This window comes from Rhipicephalus microplus, chromosome X (assembly GCF_043290135.1).
Source record: "Rhipicephalus microplus isolate Deutch F79 chromosome X, USDA_Rmic, whole genome shotgun sequence".
NCBI classification, from domain to species: domain Eukaryota; kingdom Metazoa; phylum Arthropoda; class Arachnida; order Ixodida; family Ixodidae; genus Rhipicephalus; species Rhipicephalus microplus.
Genome location: NC_134710.1, coordinates 418,929,020 through 418,954,876, shown reverse-complemented (window position 1 = coordinate 418,954,876; position 25,857 = coordinate 418,929,020). Strand labels below are relative to the sequence as shown.

General features: G+C 43.0%; 1 protein-coding gene across 1 annotated transcript in view; it reads left to right on the top strand.

Moving 5' to 3' along the window:
- LOC142776517 (tubulin epsilon chain-like) overlaps nucleotides 1–11,584 on the top strand; it is a 43,288-nt gene extending 31,704 nt beyond the window's left edge. Inside the window, exons 7-12 of the mRNA XM_075880329.1 lie at nucleotides 2,919–3,039; nucleotides 3,703–3,854; nucleotides 8,161–8,301; nucleotides 8,732–8,872; nucleotides 9,612–9,786; nucleotides 11,423–11,584. Of these exons, the coding sequence (XP_075736444.1) occupies nucleotides 2,919–3,039; nucleotides 3,703–3,854; nucleotides 8,161–8,301; nucleotides 8,732–8,872; nucleotides 9,612–9,786; nucleotides 11,423–11,578 (886 nt within the window). The 3' untranslated portion in view covers nucleotides 11,579–11,584. The remainder of the gene's footprint in view (nucleotides 1–2,918; nucleotides 3,040–3,702; nucleotides 3,855–8,160; nucleotides 8,302–8,731; nucleotides 8,873–9,611; nucleotides 9,787–11,422) is intronic.
- Nucleotides 11,585–25,857: the final 14,273 nt, after the last annotated feature.

The window sequence follows — 25,857 nt, the reverse complement described above, 5'->3', positions numbered from 1 at the left end:
TTTTTGTTATATATAAATGACCTACCAAACCGCGTTACGGTCCCGATAAGGTTGTTTGCCGATGACTGTGTTGTTTATAGCAGAATCGAGACTGAACATGACCAAGTTAATCTAAACAACAATCTTCAAAGAATAAAGGATTGGTGCGAATAATGGCAAATGAGTTTGAACACAGAAAAAACAGTCTTTATGACTATAACTAGAATGAAAGCACCTCTAGATTACAACTACCAGATTGGCAATGCTTTCCTCAAGCGTGTACAAAACTATAAATATCTTGGGTTATGGTTCACGCCCGACCTCCGGTGGAACACTCATATTGATAATGTATGCTCCAGGGCTACCAAGGCATTGTATAGCCTTAGACGTAACCTTTATACCGCCCCATCTGATATAAAGTGTCTTGCTTACAAAACTCTTGTCAGACCTATTATCGAATATTCTAAAATTGTCTGGGACCCTTACACAAAGACAAACTGCAATAAAATAACAAAAATACAGCGACTTGGTGCGAGATTTATTTTTAATAAATATCGCCGACATCATTCTCCTACTGAACTCTGTAAAAAAGCTGGACTGGATAGTCCTGAACTTAGGACGAGGATTGAGCGTCTGAAATTCCTCTTCCAGTTAATTCATAATCATTTTAAACTAAACTATTCAGATTACTTCCAGGTCAACACACAAGAACACTCCAGACATCGCCATAATATGTATATACCACCCCTAGTCCCACGTAACGATTACTTTAAGTTCAGTTACTTTCCACGTGCTATTGAAGATTGGAATATGCTGCCAGAGTCTATAATTGGTTGTTCCTCGCTTACATCATTTGAACAGAATCTAAAACGTTTATTTTCCGAATAACAGTGACATATGTTTTTTTTGGCGTGTGTGTGTACTTTTTGTTGGTTGCATGATTCTGCAGTAGTTGTCTTTCAAATCTTCAGCGCGGTGCAGAAGTGCCGCCTCAAATGCGTCATGTGCTGTTCTGCGCGTATGTATTGCATCGCATGTGTGTTCCATTTATGTATGTTATGTATAACTTCGAGTTGCTGGTCACAATAATACCGAGAAATTATCTCGAGACCTGTACGGTACTTCTTTTCTGCAAATAATTGTTTGTACTTCCACCCTTTAACGGCCCACTTCTGGGCTAACAGTATAAATAAATGAAATGAAATGAAATGAAGAGGGCACTACGGAGTTGCAGCATGGCGGATTCGTGGAGGTCACTGCATCCGCTGTTGCTAACGAAGTTATTGAGTTTTCTGCAGTGTGATTGCAGTTCGCGCTCTTTTAGAGAAGGGTGCAGGTTGTTGACGCTGAGCATATTATTTTAGTCGGCCCCAGTTGCCTCGCAAGCACGAGTGGCGTTGTTCAAGGAGCACTGACATCAAATTTCAAGATCGAGATGTGCCCATCATTCGATAGCTTGGTATGCATAGGTCTTCTTGGCCAAATTTAAATTGCATAGATCGCGTCGAAAATATTTTAATTCGATTTCAAAGAGCGTAGAAAAGCTGGGGAGAAAAACAGAAAATAGACTGTCCTGCGACATATACACTATAGTGCTACGTGTTTGGTGGAATACATTCCACAAATACCACCGTGGGTGACGATACACCAGTAACAATGACGTCGACGATCTGCGTCTGTTTGGAGCCGACTCCCGGTCATGCTCTCACTAATGGCTCTCCTTGCTGTGTTGAAGCGTGCGTGTGATTCATCGTATCACATTGACTGAATATACATGTGCTCCACAGCTTGAATACGATCATTCAGAGTGGCAAATTATGCCAGAATATCAAGGAACCGCTGCGCATTGAGAACCTGCACGTCGAGCTGAAGAAAAAGCGGAAATAGCGTGGCGTTTTATGCTTTTCTAAGCCACGAACCTCTACGCAGCCAGTGTGTTGACTTCGGACACGCTGTTGGATAGAGGAACTGGACCCCTGTGAAGAACAGCCGCATTTGCTCCCTTCACTTTGCGGCGAGCTGCTACAGGGTAAATCCTGTGTTGGCGAACGAGTGGGGTTTCACTGGCAGTACGAGGCCCCTTCTCGAGGCTGGGGCTAAAGAGAGAGCGAATTACCGAGTTGGCGCTACTTATTCTAGCTGATGGAAAACGCGTGGAACGGCTTCAGCCTACATCATCAGACACAGAGCGGGATTGACTGCACGTGCGCTCCAAGCAGACAAAATGCCAGCGTGCGTGACGTCATAATTTTTTTCTGAAAGCACCATGAGCTGTGCAGGAGCCTCGACATGACCGTGAGGTAGCGCTGACCGCACTACAATCTGGCGGGCTTTTGACCCGTTTTGAACCACATTCGATAGCGGATATATCAATCAATATTACAGATGTTTACTCGAAGCTCTTACGCTTTTTAGGTCGCAAATTCCTACTAGGGGGGCGATAGCTACTGGTTGACGCAAAAGTCTTGACTTGAGTAAATTTGATGTCAGTGCTCCTTTCAAGTGGTCGTGTTGTGTGTCTAATGCACATGGCGCACCGCCTCTCTGCGAAATATGTTTACATATTTCGGGCGCCGCAGCGACATGTAGTCACTGGATACAATTGTCATTCATTGGATTCGAGTTAACAAGTTAACGCTGGTGCCTCACCTAGAAAGAAGAAACCTGCTTAGTCGTTCATTTTTTTCGTCACGGGCGGCACCATCCAACCATGCTCCTGCCGTATAAGACTGGAGCTTTGACTGTTTCAACCTCAGTATGCAGCTTCCCTATATTGTCGCTAGGTGCCGCATGAATTGCTGAAGTCGCGAATAAATGACTAGTTGTTCAAAGGAGGACTTATTTCGTTTTGACTCCCTTCTTTCTTTTTATTTTTGTTCTCTTGCATTAACATGTGTCAGTAGAATATGTAATGCACTCGTATACGCTTTTTGAACCAGATTCTGCGCACCAGTGATCCCCTCTGCTGTGGACGATGTTGTGACGTCGCCATATAACACAGTACTTGCCCTCGAGAAGATTTCAAGCCTCGCGAATATTTCCTGTCCGGCCGAAAATATTGTAAGTTAGAGATTTGAGTTTAACTACTCGTTTAGGGATAAAAAGATGTTTGCAAAAATAGTTCCAGTCAAAACGTATGACATCTCATGATTGTGCCTGTGCTTGAACTCAGTAAAAACTTGTAAAGAAAATCTGTAACAGTGTGCAGCTATCATTCGATGATGCTAAATTGTAAGATGCTATCACATAGTGTCCTAATACTCAGTTTTCCAATGTAACTTAATTGTACAAGTGAATCAAAATATGGCAACTTAGTACCCGTTTTTAACACCCAAGTCTGCCAAGAAAATTTTCGGATATTAAGGTAAACATTGCTTCGGTATCTGAACAAGTTTGAGGTTAGAAAAAAATGTCATTTTTTTTGGTATACTCTGTTGATGTTCTTTGCTGAATATTTTTCGTTCAGCTTGTAAGAGTTTATTGCTGAGTTTATACCTTGTCAAAACACACTAGGTTAAGTGGTGCCATTGAAAAAGAAAAGCAAGCACTAGCGTTTTTCGTTCTAACTGCAAAGGTTTATTGACGGGAAATTTGCATAAAATACCTTCTATTTTGGCACGGTTTTCCTCTTATCAAGATATTCTCTTTTTAATGGACATTTATTCACATGCAAGCTGAAGGCATTTGATGATGCACTAGAGTCTGTGCCGTGGTTTATTGCAGGCACTGATTGGTATCTGTGATCGTGTTGCCAAGTCTGCAGCGGGCTTTAAGCAGACTATCGCAAGTAGTGCCAGTGGCATGCTGGGACAGAAAGTGACACCTTACGATAAAATGAATGACATTGTGGCGAACGTCTTGATCCATATGACAAGGTATGAATAATTAATTCTCTCTAATGTTTTTTGCCTGCTTTTTTTCCTTGGAAGGCGTCTAGGGGATCGTTTTTTTTTTGATAAGCACTGTTAGTACGCTCAAAGGGGCTCTGCAACACTTTTCAGCATGTTCACAAAGTGGTGTCAATCAGTAGCCAAGGCTCTTGCGAACACGTGAGCACAACATATAACACCACATCCAGCTTCGCAGTTACAATTCTTTAATTAGCTAGAAACTGTTCTGTCTCCTCTGAACAAAGGGTGACGTAGAACAAAGTCACTGAGCCAATACTTTAATGCCCCGACTATTGTTTATTTGAGCATTGTAAGCTGCGTAGTTACTGTGGCCGCCGTAAAGTGTCAGCACATGCTTGTGTGCTTTATCTCGTTCACATCGAAAGCAAGTCGCACTATAAAAAAAGTGCTCAAGGTCATGACATGTGCTGATGAAGGCATCTTTTGCCTTTTTGTCCTAGCCCTTCCAGCGTAGCTCTCTGCACACTCGCTGGCACGAATGGAGAGAGAAAGCACCTGAAGCGTGTGACTAAATCTTGTATTTCTGCTCGTGCGTGACAGACTCTGAATGTTTTTGTGACAGCCAATACGTGCGGCATTGGGCTCTTTTAATAAATCCATTAAGCGATTACTCTAACAGGTGTTGCAGAGGTTCTTTAAATGACGCCGAGGCCTCTAAAGGCTGATGCAAAGATGTGGTACTTGTTTTTAACTCTGCTGTGAATATGAACACGTGCATAAAATAGTAGGCGGAGGTATCGTTGCCCAGGCAGGACTGACAATGCAGTGGCAAAATGGTGGGCGATGCTGAAGGATAGATGGCATCTGTCTACACAATGCAGCAATTTTGTACAATTTCGCAAGTGTGACCCCCAAACACCAAGAGCTGTCTTTCAATTGCCGAGTGCGGAATGGCTCAAAACAAAGCGTACCTTAAAAAAAACCTCTTTAATAGTCCAGGTAGTATCGCCGAATGATCATCCACTGATACTGTTTCCGAAAATTGTTTGCAGACAGGCCATCCCACTCAATGAAGTAGCACAGCATTGTGGCTTTCAAATCCTAAACAGAAATGAAGCTTCACATCTCGATTCTAGATCATCACCAATTCAAATGCCTACTTCGCTGTTGAACTGAAACAATGAAATTTTTTCATCCATTTGCATGCAATGTGTTTCGTCTGTTAGGCGCGCATGACCTCCTGCTGGCCATATAATTTATTACCATCAACATGACTGTCACAGGAGAGAAGAAACACATGTGTGCTAGTCTGTGTTTCTTGTCATCTACACGATTAGCATCTCCTTTGTATGTTTTGTGTACAGAGATATATTGTTTGATTTATATGTTTGTATATGATTACCATATAGTCGATGCATTAAAAGCCACGTGGAATGAAGCTTCACTGAGTAAATTTGATATCATTAAGTATAAACAAATTTGCTAAAAATGCAATCGCGGCAAAGCCACACGCTTTGCAATGGTGTAGTCGCATGTTAAAGAATTCTTATTCATCTAAAAAGAATGCTTGGGCATGTTGGTACTACATCTCGAAAACCAACTGACCCAAAAAACGGAGTACAAGAAAAAAGAGGACTTAACAGCGCAGGCCTAAAATAAAGCTTATTCATCAGCATCGTACGATATACAGGGTACCCCACATAACTTGAGCCAAGAATTTAAAAATAAAAGATACTTCAATGGCGACTTGAACCAAACGCGTACTACTCGCACTAGCCTGTAGATACTCAGGCTATTTTTGATTTCTCCCTATAATAAATACTTAAAATTCCTAATTACCAAATTTTTTATATGGGCTGAAAACCCAAAATATGAACACTGTGTGACAGCTATTTTCAGAAACCACTGACTAAATTGTTTCCTGTGCGATACGTCTCTCGCTGTTGTTTTTTCCGCGTTGTAAAGAAAGCCTACAGCGGAACTATATCAGCAAGTTCGTAGTTCGTCACACCGCGGCTTCTTTTTACATTTCGCGGGGTTTTTTTACAGCGCGGAAAAAATAACAGCGCGAGACATATCATACAGGAAACAGTTAAGTCGGTGGTTGCGAAAAGTGCTCTACATCTCAATGCTCATATTTTGGATTTCCAGCCCATAGTTTAAAAAAATAAATAATTGAGAATTAGTGTTGTGGGAAATGAAAAATAGCCCGAGTACCTACAGGGTAGTGCGAGTAGTATGCGTTTGGTTCGATTCGCCTCCTAAGTGCCTTTCACTTTCAAATTCCTGGCTCAAGTTATGTCGGACACCCTGTATATTTGTGCAGTCCTAAACGAAAGAAAGAAGTTCTAATGACAAAAACAACAAACTGTCACCTTCATGAGTAAAAAACCAAAGAGTGACGAAGGCATTAGTTTGTTTTTTTATCAGTTTTTATCATTCCATATTGTTGTTCCTTACTTTTGCTTAGAACTTCGTATTTATATATTCCGCAGTGTTGATGAATAAACCTTGTAAGTCAGCGCTGTTGTTTGAGTAGCCTTCGTGCTTCATCTAGTCAGCTGATTTGTTTCTTATTCATGCTTTAGATTCCAAATCTTGTGCAAAGGTAACTTCATATATATGATCAGCGTCAAATGAAACCCTATCAGTGACAAGCCTTCGTGATGGTGGTGCAAGCCGTCTAGTTATCACGATTCACAGGCGTATGCATCCTGTCTGGCAGCTCCACGCATATACGAGTCATCCTGTCCTCTCTTCATTTCTGTTTATTCGCGCGCTTGAACTGACAGTTATACCATGCATATGTGACGTCTATTAGAAAAGTATCTGACCTTTGGTGGAAGAAAAAAACTGGCATATATGTACTGTTAGATAACTGATCTCTCTCAAAGTAGTTCCCTTTGAACTTCACACATTTCTCACAGGGGTGCTGTCACACCTACCACTCTCAAAGTAGAGTCCTTTGGGCTCCACACTTCTCCCTATGGTGCTGTCATTGTTGGAGGCTTTCTGAGAAGGCTTCTTGCGGAATGGAGTTTAGCTCAGCTTTATAGCAACCATATTGTTCTCTTTTGTCTGAAATCGCTGTCCTCTCAATGTCCTCTTGAGCTTCAAAAACAGCCAGAAGTCGTAGTGGGCCATATCAGAAAAGTAAGCAGCCTGTTGAACTACAGCAGTTTGACTTTTCGCCAAAAAAAGTCTGAGCAATATGTGAAGAATTTGCAGGAGCATTGTCGTGATGGATGCGCCAGTCTTCTGTTGACCACAACTCAGGTATTTTGCGCTGCACAGGACCACGCAGGCTACGGAAAACATCTATGTAGTACTCTTTGGTGATTGTTTGACCTTGTGGTGCATACTCGTGTTTTACCACAGTGTGAGAGTCAATGCAAACACTTATCATCACTTCAAAGTTGCGGCGCACTTGGCGGGTCTTTGGTCTTGGTGAGATAGAATGCTTTCTCTGTGACTATTGGGATTTGGTTTTCGGGTCGTACTCATACAGCCAAAACTCGTCACCAGTGATAATATTGTTCATAAAGCTGGAGTCAGTGCTCGTCAATTTTAGAATGTTCTTTGAGACTTCATGAAGTTGCTTTTTCTCGACCATGATCAGTTTCAGCATCAATTTCGCCTCAACTCTCTTCATGGGTTAATCTTCGGTCATAATAAATATTTGCAGAAAAAGTATTAATGCTCGCCTCTTCCGTAATTTCCCGGATAGTAACGCTAAAGTTCCGCATCGCTTTGGCAATGAGCAGGCCATTTCAGCATGTTGATAGCCAACAATATCATGGCTTGCTCTTTACTGGTGCGTAGCCATTTCTAAAGCACTTGTACCACTCTTTAATATGTGTTCAGCACATAGTGTTGTCGAAGAAGGCCGCATTGATTTTTCGAATGGTTTTCACTTGGCTCTCGCCCAGTTTGTGGCAAAATTTGACGCAGTGGCACTGCTCCTGTCACTCCGTCATTTTCTTTGCAATAAAAAACCGCTGACAGCACTGCGCACTACCTAACTCAAACGCTTCTTTCCATTGAGTGACGCTATTGGCAGGCAAAAAAAATTCACCCATATGCACAAAGGTACAAGTTCAACTGATGCAAGCGCACTTGTTTCAAATCGATGCAGTGCTCACACAAAAATATGGTTCCGCACAACAGACCTCTTATGCGTGCCTGCCCATTGTGATTAGTGGATGGCGTGCACTATACCATCACGAAGGCTTTTTGATATTAGAATTTCATTTGACGCTGATACTACAGTGTCTAAAACCGTGAGTTTTATATAGTCTAAGTTTTATTATGGCATCACCTGCATTTGCAGTTCGGCACGCTTTCCGGGCTCCTTCAATGTGGACATGAACGACGTTTTCACGAATCTGGTACCCTATCCCAAGCTGCAATTTCTGGTGTCCAGCATCACACCCCTCCACACACTTTTTGATTTGAACCTTCCAGCTCGCAGGTGAGCCTTGCATTAGTTTACTGATAGGCAGGGAGCCCGATAAATAAGGTTAATTTAGTGTTTACTTGAATGATGAATTCTAGGCATATCGACAAGAACATTCTGCCAGACATATTTTGTAATGTTGCGGTCATATGCGATGTAGCTCATTCTTGGCAGCGCAAGGCTTGAAAAAGTGCCATCGAAAATCAAAGCTTGGTGGGATCCACTTTTCACTAGAAACGCATACACAGCTGTCTGGCTAATGATGTCGAACGGTATAATGTCTGTTGTAAGGTCATCAATATTGAACTATATCCCATGGTTTTATGAAAACAAGCCGTCCTAAAGACTTTGTAGCAGCTGTTCAACATATGTTGCGCTTACTGTTTGATGTCTTCAAAAAAAGATAAAATCGTATCGATAGCGCGGCGTGTTTTTTTACCCTCAGACTGGACCAGATGTTCACGGATTCCCTTAGTCCGAACCACCAGCTAGTGGAGTGTGATATCAAGAAAGGAACTATGCTATCATGTGCCCTTCTGGCAAGAGGAGACATCTGCATGGCTGACATGCACAGGAACCTTGACAGGCAAGTCCGGATCCTCTACCGAGTTATGATGAACATCAAATGAAGTATCTGTTTGTAGCCATTATGCAATGCGTTCAGTTTGCAAGTCCGGATCCTCTACCGAGTTATGTTGAACATCAAATGAAGTATCTGTTTGTATCCATTATGCAATGCGTTCAGTTTACAACAAGATCTTTATTTGGGCGAATTGGTTTATCGTGGTTGTGTTCTAGTTTCAGTGTGAGAACTTCAGGCAGAGAAAAATGGTCAGACAAGATCGCTGACTGTGCTCTTTCCTGTTCGTTTTGTCTCTTCCTGCAGTTGTCTCGCTGTTAATGGAACACAACATTCAGTTACATATTACTTATGTGGAATATCTTGGCAAGTTATGGTGAATCGTAAAATCTTTCCAAGAAGGAGCAGTGCAGTCACATATTTCAAAAATTCTTGTGACCACACAATTCGGCAAAGCACAATCCAGCTAGCTCAATTATCTGCATTGAACCTACAGCTCTTCTCTAAAACTCTTGTTGATAGCTAAATTCTTATGAATTAAGGGCGCACCACGATAGAAGATTTTGCATTAAAATTGGATGCTTTAGTATGTCTCGTCAGGTAGTTGTATACTGATAGGTAGCACTACAGTATTAGCAGTAGCACATAGCATTAGCATACCTCCGCATTCTACTATAACCGTATCTGCTGCATTTAACAACGGCTGACGAGCACATTGTCTGTCTACTTCTTTGTTTGCACACAGATTGCGAGGAAGCCTCAAATTTGTCCACTGGAACCAGGATGGCTGGAGGACAGGCCTGTGCTCAGTAGCGCCAGTGCGCCAACCACATTCCCTGCTGACTCTTTGCAACACCAGCTCCTTCCAACGTGTTCTGTGCCGACTGAAGTCTGGATTTCTCAAACTGTACAATCGCAAGGCAAATATGAACTTGTATATACATTCACACATGTATACTTATGCATGCATGCTAACAAAAGCACAAAAGAAAAAAAGTGGTAAAATTCTTCAAGCTAGGGACAGTCTTCTGATGACAAGCTCCCATAAAACTATGCTCTGCAGCTGTAATGCCTGCGCGCTGAACGTTTACTTGCTTGTTTTATGCATCGAACGCTGTGCGAATATGCCCTAAAGTGTTAGTGCCACACTGTTGTAGCCAGCAATTATTACATGTTCTGCAGACGAACACTCTTGCTTATGATCTACACTCTCAACAATGATTAGAAAAAAAAACATTTGAAATAAAACACGCCCCACCACGGTGTTCTAGTGGCTAAGGTACTCGGCGGCTGACCCGCAGATCGCGGGATCGAATTCCGGCTGCCGCGGCTGCAATTAAGATGGAGGTGGAAATGTTGTAGGCCCGTGTGCTCATATTTGGGTCCACGTTAAAGAACCCCAGGTGGTCAAAATTTCCGGATCCCTCCACTACAGCGTCTCTTTTAATCATATGGTAGTTTTGGGATGTTAAACCCCCCATATCAATCAATGAAAGAAAAAATTCTTGCGCTTTTTTTTACAAAGTTGGCGTTTTTGCATAGCGACAAAGCAATGCCATGAAGCCACTTTTGCACACCGGCATCTGCAATGTTTGTTTAGACATTATATCCAACTTTTCTGTATATTTCGTGCGATAGATAATCCATTATCAATGAACTCCATAGAGCCCAATCACTATAGAGAAGATAACACCCCATGGCTTTGATAGGAGTATACTAGAACGAAATTCCATGAAACAAAGCTGATTAAAGGAGCACTTACTCAAAAATTTTCCACTTTGTTTTTTTTTCTGGTTGCAATAGGTAGTTTATTACAGCTGCGAAACTCGTTCGCTTGAATGCACGATGGTTATTTATTTAAAAGCATTTATTTCAGAGTGCTCAATTGTAAACACTGTTTTATGTAGCACTCAGGTAGGCAGTCGCAGTACCAGAGGCAAGGTAAAAATACAACTGCTCACACGGTCACCCAAAACCGTGACGTGAACGCCCCGCGCGAGCGGGCACCACACTGTCAGCCAGCACGTAAAAAGCCGCAGGCAAGTATAAAGAAATTGCAGCTTGTGCACGAGCAAGCAACCAGCCAACAGGAACTCATGACTGAGGGTTTATTTACATTATCTCCGTGTTGTTGCAGGCATCGCAGGGGGCTCCGAATCTTGTTCAGTCATGCGACATGTTTCATGAAACTCATTTTCAATCTGCTCTAGGTTACATTTTCCCTTGATATTTCATTTATGCTGTGTATGTCTCCACATAAATCAATCTTACTTACTATCTTGCCTTCGAGTTTTTGTGTCGGTGATCCTTTAAATAAATAATGCACAGAATTGTCAAGTTATTTGTTTCAAGTACTTCTAATAACTGGCAGATAATTCCAGGATATAGGAAAATAAAGACTAGCTGTGCTTTTTTATCAATCTGCATGTGCAAATAATAAGTGAGAGCAGGCGAAATTTAGCACTAATAGTAATAGATTGCGCAATGCCAGATTCTACAAAGTCTGGCTGGAGTCTGTGCGTGGTCATGAACATAAATCATTGTTTTGTTTTGCAGGCACACATGCACCACTTTCTTCAAGTTTCTTCCATGGAGGAATCTCACTTTCAAGATGCCCTGGCGAACTTAACCGAGCTTTCAACCATGTACCAGTCTCTGGAAGGCACCGACTCCAGCGAATATGATAATCCGAGGATTAAAGTTTTGCTGTGAACTGAAGCGTGCCTTTATAGAAGGAAGACTGAGTGGTTCATTTGGGTACCAAGCATTTTGTATCACTACCACTAGCGCTGTTTCTGCGCCATTGTGCTCTGCTGTGCAATAATACTGATGATCATTGATAGAAATCAAAACTACTTAAATTTGCATCTAAGATCATCAAAATTCGAAGGCACCCTTGTTTGTATTGATATAACGTAAACATGGTTTAGTAGAAAAAAATAACATTGAATTGCTTTGGTACTTTCTGCGTGCATTATCGCCAAGTCGAACTTAATAAGTGCACCACTTAAAAGTGTCAGTTATGGAACGTTTGTGTAACATGATATTTCTATGAGGTGCCTCTTTAGCTAGACAAGTAATCTAACAACAATGCTGAATTATAGAATTATTGCTCACTTTTTTATGCCAATTTAGCAATTAATGCATGTTATCTACACGTTCACTATGCTGCACTTGTTAAGCGAATTCAATGTTAACTCTGCATTGCCTTATCAAGAATACAATATGGAATGGATTGTGGAATACACTATGGCACGGATTGCGGAATACACATTAAGCGCAGGCTTGGCGTGTCCATTGAAAATCATTTGTCATAGTCACTAACATTTCCCCCGACGGGTAGCATTATGGTTACGATGATGCTACATGGGCAACACATCAGAGGATGCAAATCCTCTGCTACACTGTGTTTACGTGCAAGCGATTATATGTTCACAACTGTAGACGGGGCTTCACAAATTTTCCTTCCAAATAATGCAATCTCCAATTCTTATGGCGGCCAAACAAGTTTACCCTTCATAATACACCAAACAGCTGCACTTTGCGCAAGTTCATTCTAACATACAAAGTGACAATTCCCATTTAAAACTGCTTTACAATACATTTTGAAGCCCTCAGCTCCCGAATACTTGCAGATGTTGTGCTCTTGAGAAAATAGTTTTTGTTTTATTTATTTATTACATAGCATAGTGTCCTATGTGACTTTTCTACAAGATCAACAAAAAGTCACTCTGTTGGCTTGCCTAGTAGGCAATAGTTTCAAGCAATCATCATTTCGAAATTGTCAATGGAAAAGTTCGACGAGTACAGCCACCGAACTTCAAAAATAAAACTGTAAAAACACTCGATAAGCGTTAAAGGCACAATAAACTGGATATGTTATTTGTAATGTACCAGCTGCTTTTTCGCAAGTGCGTGAGAAAGCTTTGAGTATGTATATAGATAACTTATGTGTCGCATACCATGTTGCTAGAATAATGTCAAATAACAAATAAAAGCAAACCCAAAAAGACCTGACAGAGCTGACTGTACAAAAAAGGGAATATATTCTCTATTCTCCACGATGACATTCTCACATCAATCTAGGACAGGCATAATCACTACCTATTCTAAACAATGCCAAAATCTCTAGAACACTTCATATTCGCCAGCGGAGTTGTTGCCTCGCCATTACAAAGCAGGAGATGGTTATTCCTTCCTTCAGGGCACCTAAGCTGAGGGAAGGTACACTTTATTTTCAGTATAATGGATCTTCACTGCAAGTGTCTGTGCTTCTACAAAACAATATCACTCAGTTGAATTTTTTGTTTACGTCGGTAAATCAGGTAATTTGTGGTTGTTTGTAATGCACATGTAGTATTTATGCCTGGGTACCACTAAAGTTATACAGTACATTCTATGATTTTAGCACAGTAGCTCTAAAGACTGTTGATAATCAACAAAATGCAATAAAGACGTGTACACCGGAACCAAGTTAAAAGATAAAGTTGGTTGAATACAGGTGCAAAGACCTAAGAACATGCAAACAAAATACTGTTGTCATAGATGGAATGAGTGGCCTGGAACAACCTTCAAAATGTTTCATGCTACAAGTAAACTGCAATGGGAAAGTTAGTAGAGAAACATTAAAAAGTAAACTTTTGAAAGGGCATCCTTGACTCGCAGCTTAACTCAAAATAGGTTTGCAGAATTCACGGGAATGGAGACAAGAAATGGTTACTTGCTATAGAAAGTTTCTGTAATGCTGCTTCTGCCCTGACCTAAATGAGTACACAGAAAAAAATACAGTTCCAAGAATGTATTGTTTGAGCTAAATAAGAGGTACAGGAACCATTCATGCTGACTAGTGTTTAAAGTATTTGCACATGCAAGCATTTTCCGTAAAATTCACATCATGTTTCTCGGTACTTTTTCTTCGCACTCAATAGATACCATCGATTCTGTTCAAAATAAAATTATGTAGTTCCTTCATGTAGCCGTACTGCATTAACAAAATTTATATACCACTTGCGTCTTAGTGTATCTTCTTCCACCAAAAGTCAATGCGCGTTACCTTTCCTGCCTAAGCTAATCACTCGTTTTTAGCTATTCACTGGACTATACAGTCTCCTTGTAACTCTGCTAAGCTAACCCATCAGTCTAGAAGTTTAGAACAACGGCAAGTTGAGCTAGTAGGTAGATGCTCCTCGATAAAAGAAGGTAAAGCGTGCACACATAAAAGAGAAGCAGAGCACACAAAATTGTGTTTTTGTGATCTGGTTCGCTTCTCTAGCCGTGTTTCCAGACCATAGTTTTCTTTCATGATGATGATACGTAGGGTTTAACATCCCAAAACCACCATATCTTTCATGACGAGTGTACAAGTCCCGCCTACACCACACAGGTACTTTACGAACTATGATGTTACCGCACAGTTTTGTTTATTTTCAGGGAAATGTACAGAAGGCAGAAAATGCTCCTATAGACATGACGTAAAAGAATTAAAACAAACTTAATAGTCATTGAAAAGGTGTCAAAAGAAAACATGACAAGAAGTCTGGTGCGTAGTTCTCTTTCAGTAAACTGGTAATGCAATCCTATTCATGAAGCCACATGTCAATTTTGTTGTGGGCATGACATTTCACATGATTGTAGACAAAAAGTGTTATTACAAAAGTCACTACCATACTTGGACATCAAAAAATAGTCTAGTAATCAATGCCTATTATTGGTTTCTTACTTTCTACCCTCAACATTTCCACGAAGTTTTCCTGTATGAGAAAAAGGTGACAGAATAAATTTTGAAATATACAAGAAATTGACTAGACCCATTCTTACATTAGAATGGAACTTTTCACCATAATTTTATATGTGTTCAAAGAGCCATATCACAATTTTTGGTTTGTTTTCAAAAGGCTGTCCACTTCCCCAATAAAAATTATATTATAGGCTGATAAACAGAATATAATAATCATACGTTTATTGTCATAATAGCTTCACCAGCATGAGCTCAAGAGTGCTCTGAAAAACCAGCTAAATATTTCGCTGTATTGCCACACAGTAACTTAACGTGAATTGCGTTGTCTTATCACAGACTACAAGAAAAAACATTTGTTCATCATGTTAGAAAACAAAACCTTTCCCGAAGTACTACGTCGATATGTCTAACACAGCAAAATATCATTCTTATTGCACTGCAATGATTTTCTTCTCAGGTTTGAGGTTGTGAACCTCAAGCAGAGATGACCACTGATCAAGCTGCGTGGAGGGAACTAAGCCAAATCCGTCTCTTTACAACACATAAATTTAAATTGACCCCTCTTTTGGAATCCAATACAAAAATGCAAGCGCACTAGAATTTTCCAAACACGCAGATAAGTGTGGCGAGTGAAAAAAAAGTAATTGTGACGTCAAAGAGAAATCTGCAAGAGAAAGAAAATAGCACACACCACCCTGCAAAGTCAAAGCACTAACCAGTGGTTCCTGCAGCTGCAGCTATGGGTTGACAGAGTGTCATAATTCAACATGGTTCACCCTTTTTGCGTAACATGCATCCGCAGTACAATGCTGGCTGGCTAAAGGCACGGGTGAAGTTTCTTCTTGCTTTCGTGGCAAGGTCGACGGGCAATGTAGCTTTCATCGATGTGGCGCAGCATGGCCACGCCCAACGTTTTGCAACCACGGCCGTTCATCATCGCGGTCGCGTACTCAGCTCAGCTTCAGTGAGGATATAGTGTCTGCCTCTGTTTCGGGCCCGGCCTGGGTACAAGTCATATTTTAAAACAAGGGCTGGGGCAAGGCGGGCCTATGCATGGAAAATTCGGGGCTGGCCCGAGCTGGAAAAATCAGTCCAGCAGTGCTCTATGGTGTCTTCACTTTTTTTAGCCCTCTTTCGCCGCACATCACGAGTGCCTGTAAATTAACAGCGCGAGTTCGTGTAGTGTAGTATCATGCGAACTGCTCATCCATCTTTTTTTAACTGTTTTTTTCTCCGCTATCCTTTCCTTTATATTATTCCCTCCTTTTCCCACCCCAAGTGCTTGGTAGCTAGCTAACTGAGCAAAGCCTCCTTATAACTTCCCTATCTTTATATCCTCTTCATTTCTGCCTTATTCACTTCCTGAAACTAACTTTGTATTTCTTGTTATCAAAGTATTTAGTCTCGCCAAAATGTTTTTTTCTGAAATGAATTTTTCTAAGTCTCATTCTGATCCTTACCATTTCGAGGTTTTGGTTAGGTGTCAGCAAAGCATTGCATTATGCTTATGTTTTTTGCGCAGAGAACGACATTACTTCAGCGCTCTAAACACAAGGGAGCTCCTTGCACTCAACAATGCCACTGCAGAAATATGAGCTACTGCTGTTGTCGAATGTTGTTGAATGGAAGTGCACTGTACAGGCATAGTCAGATGCTTATGGGATGGGGATTGAACAAAAGTTGAATATCAGCCCATTTCGTGCAAGCTCTCACATAATGAAAATCGAAAATTCATTCAAGGCAGGACATACTGTAAACTTTTGATTATGTTGCCAATTGAAGAGTTGGAATCGCAGTAGGTTTTCCACACACTCAGCTCTGTTTGAACAGTCCTCACAGATTTAAATGCGGTATCCAAACATTCAATTCAATGACTGCTGGACACAACCGCTCGATATCACTCCGAAAGTAGCTGCTGAAAATAAGGTTGGCTGTGACCTAAATGTTCGCACCGATATAACCCAAGCTGAAGAAGGACCAGAACAGTGTAATACTAAGCCATATGCTGTGACAATTCAACCAATCAAGACTCTAGGGTAGAGTGGGATAAATTGTGCCAAAAAGTTTAAAATAGCTAATATTTAATTTTGTTTATCTCCTTAAAATAAACATACACGCGGAAACTTTTCTTATATACAAAATATGTGCTGCATAAGTATTGCAACGTGGCCATATTTCAAATCATCGTGAAATAGTGAACTGTGTTAAAACATGTTTAATAAGGATTTATGCTTTTACTATTGGGTCTCACCTGGCATGAACTTTACGCAAGACTGCAGTAACAAAGCAAAATGAGTTCTCATAAAAAAAGCAACTGCTTTTTAATGTGTAGTGTTTTTACTGTTCTACATTTGGTTTGGACCTCATGCCACTTGGTATTTACTGCATGTCCATGACTTCGGCGTAAGCTTAAGCTTAACACACTTCAAAGGAAAGTTTGCTGTACACAGATAAACTTGAACAATACGGCCTGACATGGCACCATGACAATAACATGCTTCTTTGGCGCACTTTATCTGCTTCAGAATTTATTTAGTCTGCAGTTCAGGAAAAACCCTGGAGATAAAAAAAGCTTGCTGCTTTAGGCTCTGCAAGTGACGAGAATTATTCGTTGAAGCTGACAAGCCTAATTCCTAGGAAAACCCTTATAAATACTATAAAGTGGGAACGGTGGAGCCTTGTGGCAGCCATTTGGGCTTGTACTTGGGCATAATAGGCATGGTCTTGTTTCAACTGTAAATAAGTATTGAAATATCCTAGACACTTTATTTCATATTTAAGGGAAGTATTTTTAGGGATGCAGGGCACTAAGCATCTACAACAGATTTCCAACAACATTCACAGGAGGCGAATTCATCAGGGGAAGTAGCGAGAATAGGCAGTGTTTTCATCACAAAGAGACCACACTCCATTAAATGAAAGCCTTGGTGCTTTTTCCGCTCATCTGATACAAATGCCTCTTTAGCTTTTGGCTCTATCCAAACACCCAAAGAGATGCTCGAGACACTGGGTGTCTTTACGTAACCCATATTTTTAGCCACAATGCCACTGATGCAACTTTACAAACTAGCACACGATGTAAAAGATATGCCTTAATTCGGCATTTCCGTTCGAGAATACATCGAGTTGTTTGTGACTGCCCATGGGTAACAGCTCAATTTCTGTGCAGCATTCCTTGCTTAGCTGGACATTTCTTGCACTGTTCAAGTCTGAGTTTTCATAAATGTCCCCCATTGCTGACAATGACGAACAGTGCAAGTTTGTAGCTTTCCTTTCTTATTCTGCAGTTTCCGGAGAAGGATCTGTGTCCTCACTGTCTGTTATGTAGCTCAAGGCAAGTGTGCTGGAGGAAAATGTCTGTAAATGAGCCAAATAAAAAGCGTTCACTGATGTTGCCTGTGAGGCCAAACAGATTTATTTAGGCATGCATTATTTTCAACAAAAAAATGAAATCAAAGTGCTTGGGGACAGGTGAAATACATGTTCTTAACTTTCCAAAACTTGACGAAGCCAAAAAAGTCATCCCTTTGTGCCAAGTTTGTTCTTTGCTATCGAAAGAATGCTGATTTAAATACGTTTTCTATGATGTAAATTTTGAAGGCTTGAAGTTTCACCAGAATTAGTCTTTCGAATTGCCTTGACGTGCTGCAGGAAGGTGTGCACTTGATCCGAGCTCTTCGTCGGGATAGGCACTTGTTCCTTGCGACATGTTCAGAAACGTTTTGTCCAGGCCTTGGATTGAAAAATTATATTTCACAGACAGATGAAGCCTGAAAATACAAAATTCTGCTATTTTATAAAAGGAACATTAACACATGAACATACGTATGAGGGAAGACAGTATACGCTGCATATAAAGATATCCATTGTTGAAGAAATCCTACCCTGCTGTCACAAAACGAGCGCTAAAAACGGGCGCGTCGCCAAATTCTTGCGATAACGGGCGGGAGAAACGCCACGAGGTCAAAAGAAAAAAAAAAGAAAGCAAACGTCCAAGGCTCCCCGGGCGCGCGCTCTCCCCGCAGAAGCGTGGCTTCACGATGAACCTCCTCACCCCGCATCGGCGGCCCAGCAAGCCCGCGATTTTTCTAGAACGAACGGGGCGTGGTCAAACCGAGTTGAATCATCCTCCGGGGAGGGCAGTCGAACCGTCTCGCACCTCTCCCCAGCCTTCGTTGCGTATCGCGCCGACGAAATGACGAGAAATTTCTGGAAGGTGGCGCGGAAGGTATTTAATCGAGCAGCCGAGACGAGAAAGCAGGAGGAGACGGAAGTTAACGCCAGAGCGCGTAGGGATTCCGCCGTGTAGTCGGCGAAGGTTTTGGTCCATATGGACGAAGCCGGAGATGAAGAGGGTTTCCACCTGAGGGGTGAAGGCTCGGGCTACAGGTAAGAGCGTGTGTTTACCGCTATCGAGCGAAGACGCGGGGCAACAGCTGCGTGTGTGAAGCCGACGTGTTCCGGCGAAGAAGTTGAAGTTTGAAGAGTGGCCAATTGAAGACGGGAGGTTTCCTGGAATAGAAACTTCGAGAGCTGCGGAACGACAACAACGCTGGACTTTGAGTGAGTGATTCTCGGAAGAGTATCATTCAGACTTTTGTTCCAAGGACTTTGGACTGAATAGGTTTTATATCTCTTTAGTCTTTAAGTGTCTTGGTTGTTCAATGCATGCGACTGCATTGTAGTGCGTATTGTTGTCTGTGTCCGTTGTTTCAATTGTGGCTGATTGTACTGTGTAGTACGTTGTTTGATTGGTGACGTATTGTATGTAACTATTGTGGAGTGTGCATACGTGTGTATTGTTTTTGATCTGCCGTTAATGAGAATATAATTTTGTTTGTTTATCAACTCTCGGCTCTGACTTGTTCTTTGGGCCACAGCCGGTGTCTGCTGGCGCGCCAATAAGGACCACTCCTAAATTGTCCACGCTTTCGTGGTGCGGTTCGGAGGGCCGATACTTCGGCTCTTAGAATTAGCCCGGCGATCGCCTCCCTAATTAACGGGACTGGCGTGGCAATTAATCTGGCGTCCGCGACAGGACCTTTTGGTGCACAGTGTGTCCAAAGTAGTAAGAAAGAGCCTCGAGTTGGTGATACTGCTATCGGAACGATTCTGTGTGTTGTTCAGTGTTCTCGTTAACGAGTGCAAGGGAGTGTTCCGATAGACTGATTTAGGCAGATACTTTTTGCACGCGGCAAGGTTTTGTTTGCGAGTTACGAGACACAATGGATCTCGAAAAGTTAGTCGCTCTTGGTGAGAAGATGGGTCTTTCTGGCGCCGAACTACGGAAGTGGGTTACCCAGAAGGAAAAAGAAGAAAAAGAGAGAGCCAAAGAAGAAAAAGCAGCCGAGCTGGAAAGAGAGAGGTTGGCGGCAGAGAAGGCGAAGGAAGAAAGGGAGCAACAATTGAAGTTGAAGTTAGAGAGAGAAAAGTTGGCAGCTGAAAGGGCGAGAGAGGAAAGAGAAGCGAGGGAGCGACAGCGTAAAGAAGAAAGAGAAGCGGAGATGGCTGAAAGGGAACGGCAGCGGCAGCACGAGATGGAACTCGAGCGGCTCCGTTTGCAACAGCGAAGTGAAACTCCCGTCCAAGCTAGAGTTGAAAGCAGCGAACGGGAAGATCATGGCTTCCGCTTGAACCCGAGCAAGCTGCTCGTAGCGTTTGATGAAAGGAAGGACGACCTTGACGCGTACCTTCACAGATTTGAGACGATTGCGAGGAGCCAGAATTGGCCGGAACATCAATGGGCAACTGCTTTGAGTACTTGCTTGAGTGGTGAAGCGCTCAGTGTGTACGGTAGGCTGACGCCGAGCGATGCAGCCAACTATGCAAAGGTGAAAGCTGCTTTGTTGAAGCGATTTAGATTCACTGTGGAAGGATTCCGGGACAGATTTAGGACAGGAAACCAGCTGATGGGGAGACGGCTACGCAGTATGCCGCCCGACTTTGCCATTATTTCGACAGATGGATTGAACTTTCAGGGACAGCGCAGGAGTACGATGAGCTCAGAGAGCTGCTAATTAGAGAACAATTTCTTACTAGTTGCCACCCAAGCCTGTCACTGTACTTAAAAGAGAGGAAGGCTGACTCACTTGAAGACATGCTTGAATTGGCTGATCAATTCTTGGAAGCGCAAGGTGGCACTAATTTGGCCAAGGTAAAGAAGGAGTGTCCCGATGATTCGAAGAAATTGGCTCCCGAAGAAAAAAAGCGTGCACCAGAGAGCATTCCGCGATGTTTTCTGTGCAACCGAGTGGGTCATCGCGCGAAAAACTGTCGAACGATCTTTATGAGCCCTACGGCAGTAAAATGTTTCAAGTGTGGTCAGACTGGGCACAAAGCAGACGCTTGTCGGAACGGAGTGAGTCAAACTCACCAGGTATCCTGTGTGCAAGTGGCACCGAAATCTGATAATAATGCCGTCACCGATGGATTCGTAGAGCTGAAGAATGGGGAGAAAATTCCTATTGTGGGTGCTGTAATGTCAAAACAGCCAACCGGTGTTACGAAGGGTATGCCAACGCTGCCTGGAAAGGTTGCAGGCAAGAAGATTACGGTTCTAAGAGACACCGGTAGCTCCACGGTTATCGTGCGGAGAAATTTGGTACGGGAAAGTGAGTTGACAGGCAGAACGAAACCGGTTTGCCTAATTGACCGTACAGTCCGGATGCTTCCCGAAGCAGAAATTGAGGTTGAAACCCCGTACTTCAGCGGGAAGGTCACTGCTTTATGTATGACGACCCCCCTGTACGACCTTGTCATCGGAAACATCGACGGGGCGCGAGGGCCAAGTGATCCAGAATGTTTGGGAGAAGACCCGAAGTTAGAGCCCTCGCCAACACAGCGGCCGCGAGATACAGTGGAGGAGCATCCCGTGATGGATCTCACTAGAGCCCGAGGCGAAGCCGCGGCGCAAGAGACAGCGAAGGAGAAGACGATCGTGTCGAATAAGTTCACGGGCGGAGCAGCCGGACTTACGTCGGCATGACCTCAACCGACCGACAGTGTAGAGGAGACGGAGTTGGCCAGCCGGGCAAAATGTAGAGGCATGATCAAGCGGGTAAATAAACAGACAGGACCCGTCGAATGTAATGACGCGTTAACGGTGTCGGAAGAGACAACGATGGCTGAGACGACGCCTCAGATATCGTCGTTGGAAAAGGCTCGCCGAAAAGGTACAAGGAAAAACAAGAAGAGATCGAGCGAGCACAGCAAGAAAGGGCGCAAGCGCCGCTCAAAGTACACAGGATAAGTGCTGAGGTCAAAGCAGAATGTGTTTGGCAGTGTTGAGTGCCCTATGTTGTGTTAATGTTGTGGTATCCTGTGTCACAAGTGTCGAAGTGTTGTGCTGTGATGTGATGTATAGTATTGTACTATTGTTGTAGTGAGAGAACTTTGTACATTTGTATATTGGGAATGTGTGGTGGAGTGTTGGACTCATGTGCTTGTGGTTGTGTTTTCACGTGTTGAGTAATTGAATTACGATGTACAATTGTATTAAGTGATCTATTGTGAATGTGACGTGTCATGAGCGACGGACTATGTTACAGTCTGTGAGAGTGTGTGGTGACTGTTCGCGCTCGCTTGTGTGGTTTTGAATATTATGAGATAATATTCTTAGAGTGGGGGGCAGTGTCACAAAACGAGCGCTAAAAACGGGCGCGTCGCCAAATTCTTGCGATAACGGGCGGGAGAAACGCCACGAGGTCAAAAGAAAAAAAAAGAAAGCAAACGTCCAAGGCTCCCCGGGCGCGCGCTCTCCCCGCAGAAGCGTGGCTTCACGACGAACCTCCTCACCCCGCATCGGCGGCCCAGCAAGCCCGCGATTTTTCTAGAACGAACGGGGCGTGGTCAAACCGAGTTGAATCATCCTCCGGGGAGGGCAGTCGAACCGTCTCGCACCTCTCCCCAGCCTTCATTGCGTATCGCGCCAACGAAATGACGAGAAATTTCTGGAAGGTGGCGCGGAAGGTATTTAATCGAGCAGCCGAGACGAGAAAGCAGGAGGAGACGGAAGTTAACGCCAGAGCGCGTAGGGATTCCGCCGTGTAGTCGGCGAAGGTTTTGGTCCGTAGGGACGAAGCCGGAGATGAAGAGGGTTTCCACCTGAGGGGTGAAGGCTCGGGCTACAGGCAAGAGCGTGTGTTTACCGCTATCGAGCGAAGACGCGGGGCAACAGCTGCGTGTGTGAAGCCGACGTGTTCCGGCGAAGAAGTTGAAGTTTGAAGAGTGGCCAATTGAAGACGGGAGGTTTCCTGGAAGAGAAACTTCGAGAGCTGCGGAACGACAACAACGCTGGACTTTGAGTGAGTGATTCTCGGAAGAGTATCATTCAGACTTTTGTTCCAAGGACTTTGGACTGAATAGGTTTTATATCTCTTTAGTCTTTAAGTGTCTTGGTTGTTCAATGCATGCGACTGCATTGTAGTGCGTATTGTTGTCTGTGTCCGTTGTTTCAATTGTGGCTGATTGTACTGTGTAGTACGTTGTTTGATTGGTGACGTATTGTATGTAACTATTGTGGAGTGTGCATACGTGTGTATTGTTTTTGATCTGCCGTTAATGAGAATATAATTTTGTTTGTTTATCAACTCTCGGCTCTGACTTGTTCTTTGGGCCACAGCCGGCGTCTGCTGGCGCGCCAATAAGGACCACTCCTAAATTGTCCACGCTTTCGTGGTGTGGTTCGGAGGGCCGATACTTCGGCTCTTAGAATTAGCCCGGCGATCGCCTCCCTAATTAACGGGACTGGCGTGGCACCTGCTCTAGAATTTGAACCCAGAATTGAAGACTTTCTAGGGTGGTTGCTTCAACATAAAAGCTAACCAGGCTGCGAGCAGATCACATTCTGAGGAAAGTTTAATTCACAGCTTGAGTGTAAAGGGGCACTTCATTTTTCGGTTTTCTTATCTTTGAAGTTACTTACATGCATAGATTGATTAAAACCTCACTGTAGCCTCGCCGCATTGGTCTAGTGGCTAAGGTTATCTGCTGCTGAACCACAGGTCGTGGAATCAAATCGTGGCTGCGGCGGCTGTATTTCTGTTGGAGGCGGAAAGGCTGTAGGCCCGTGTGCTGAGATTTAGGTGCACGTTAATGAACCACAGACGGTCGAAATTTCCGGAGCCCTCCACAACGGCGTATCTCATAATCATATGGTGGTTTTGGGAGGTTAAACCTCACATATCAATCAACCCTCAACATAGATTTCTTCGAGACTTTGTGCCACCTGCACGCTGTCTCTGTTGGGGAATGATTGTTCAGCCCATGTTTTATGGCTGATTCTATGGTAAATAATAGGGCAGCCACGTCTGCGCAGCATCCTCAGAGTCTGAAAGAAAATGTTGGCACACATTTTATGTGTTAGCGAGCACTCTTGGGCAAACAAGTCTTAACCCTTAGTACCTTGCACCACAAAATGTATACGTTAGCTAGCTTGTCTAAAATTAAAAACTAAAATTAGGTTGATTTCACTCATTCATGTAACAAGCTGTTTGCATAGTTTTAACCGTACAAAAACAAATAATTAATACTGTAGTTTTATATACTGAAATTGAGATACACTAAACGCTGGGATTTATGTGCCAAAATCGCAAGATGATCATGAGGCACTCAGCTGAGGGGCAGTACTGAATATTTTGTTCTTATTTCCATTCTAAATAACACGCGCGTCAATTTCAGCATGTTTTTTCATCTTTTTTTCGTTACTGCTGCCACCGGAAAGCATACACCATGGGCGGCTATGACACCCGCATCTTGTTTCGGAAGCGCGAAGCCGCTAAGCTTCCACGCTCAATCATTGGCACGTGAAAATAGGGTAATGTCAATCGCGCTGTCGAGTAGGCAACAGACTGTACTTACCCAGCCATGTACGTTCACTAAGCGCTGACAACAGTACCGTCCTTTTTGACGCACTAGGGCCGGTATATTTTCAAGAGCTGCTGGCGGGCATCCACTGATGCAGTTAACAAGACGACGTGAACTCCGCGTTTGCCTGCCTTTAAAGACATCACGCACTGAACTTTCCCGCTAAAGAAAGGATTGTAAGCGTCGCTCAGTTTGTGCGTATGAATTGTTTCTTTGTGTAAAAACGATCCTTCCACTAAATACACAAAAATACCGCTGCTGTACGAGAAGGAAAGCTCTTTGAGCCTGACGAAAAACGACAACATTGTCATCTAGTGGGTCCGGCAGCTGTGGTCCATCGAAATGACAGCTTGTCTTGGTACCGATCCTGTGCGGTCGTGTCGAGGCCCTTACAATATGCACCTGTCATGCTTGTGAAGCAGTGCTTATGTGCGAACGACAGCGCATACTACGAAGAAACATCAGCGATGTGGTGAACGCCACGTGCTTACACAGGAACTTTCGCTCCACAGACGGGCGGAAGTTGTTCGCTGGAAGCGTCGCGGGAACACCAATAAGACGCGCGCGTGATTTGTTTACAAACATGAAAAGGGTATATAGACTACTGCAGAATGTTGGTGTTCCTGTGCTTTGAGCTGTGATTTTCTGTGCTAAAAACGAGTGTAAACATGCTTCGGAGGTTCGAAACTTTGAGCGTGAGGCCTCGCCTACCATAAGTTCAATTAGGAGCGATGTCGCCTCCATTCAACGTAGGCTTCTACCGTCCAGTTCATACAATGCAGCCCATGGGCGGAACGTAGGTTCTAAAAAATTGACTGTAGTTTCCGTTAAGGCGAAGGCACAATATACGACGCCCGAAACATCGCGTAGAGCCTACGAAGCAGTTCTTATCCGCACTGTGTTAGTTTTAAACAAAGGTATTCATCATCGCATAAAGCTTTTCGCACTAGCCGACACACTAAGGTGATGGGAAACCGTCTGTACATACATAATTGTATAAATTGTACGACGCTGAAACATTTGTGAGCATCGGTGAAATGGTTTTCGTGTGTTGACAAGCTATAAACAAGCGTTCGCTGGTTGGTAGCAGTGTGATGTAATTTCGGCCCGGGCACCACCAACGCTGACACATTCTGCTATTAGTGGTCTCTTTTACATTCATGTACAAGACAGTAACTTGAACCTGCGTCGCTTTGGTGATCGAAAAGGAAAGTTGCATGGTGAGGTGCTCCTTGTATTGCCTAAAATTTCAATTCTTGATTTTCGTTCTGCTTCACTGCCACGGTCAGGGTAGCTTCCTAACACACACATTTTTTTTAGTACATTAGGATATTCGTTTGAAAATCAATAAAGCTTTTGAAAATAAATAGATAGAACATCTGAAAGCGTT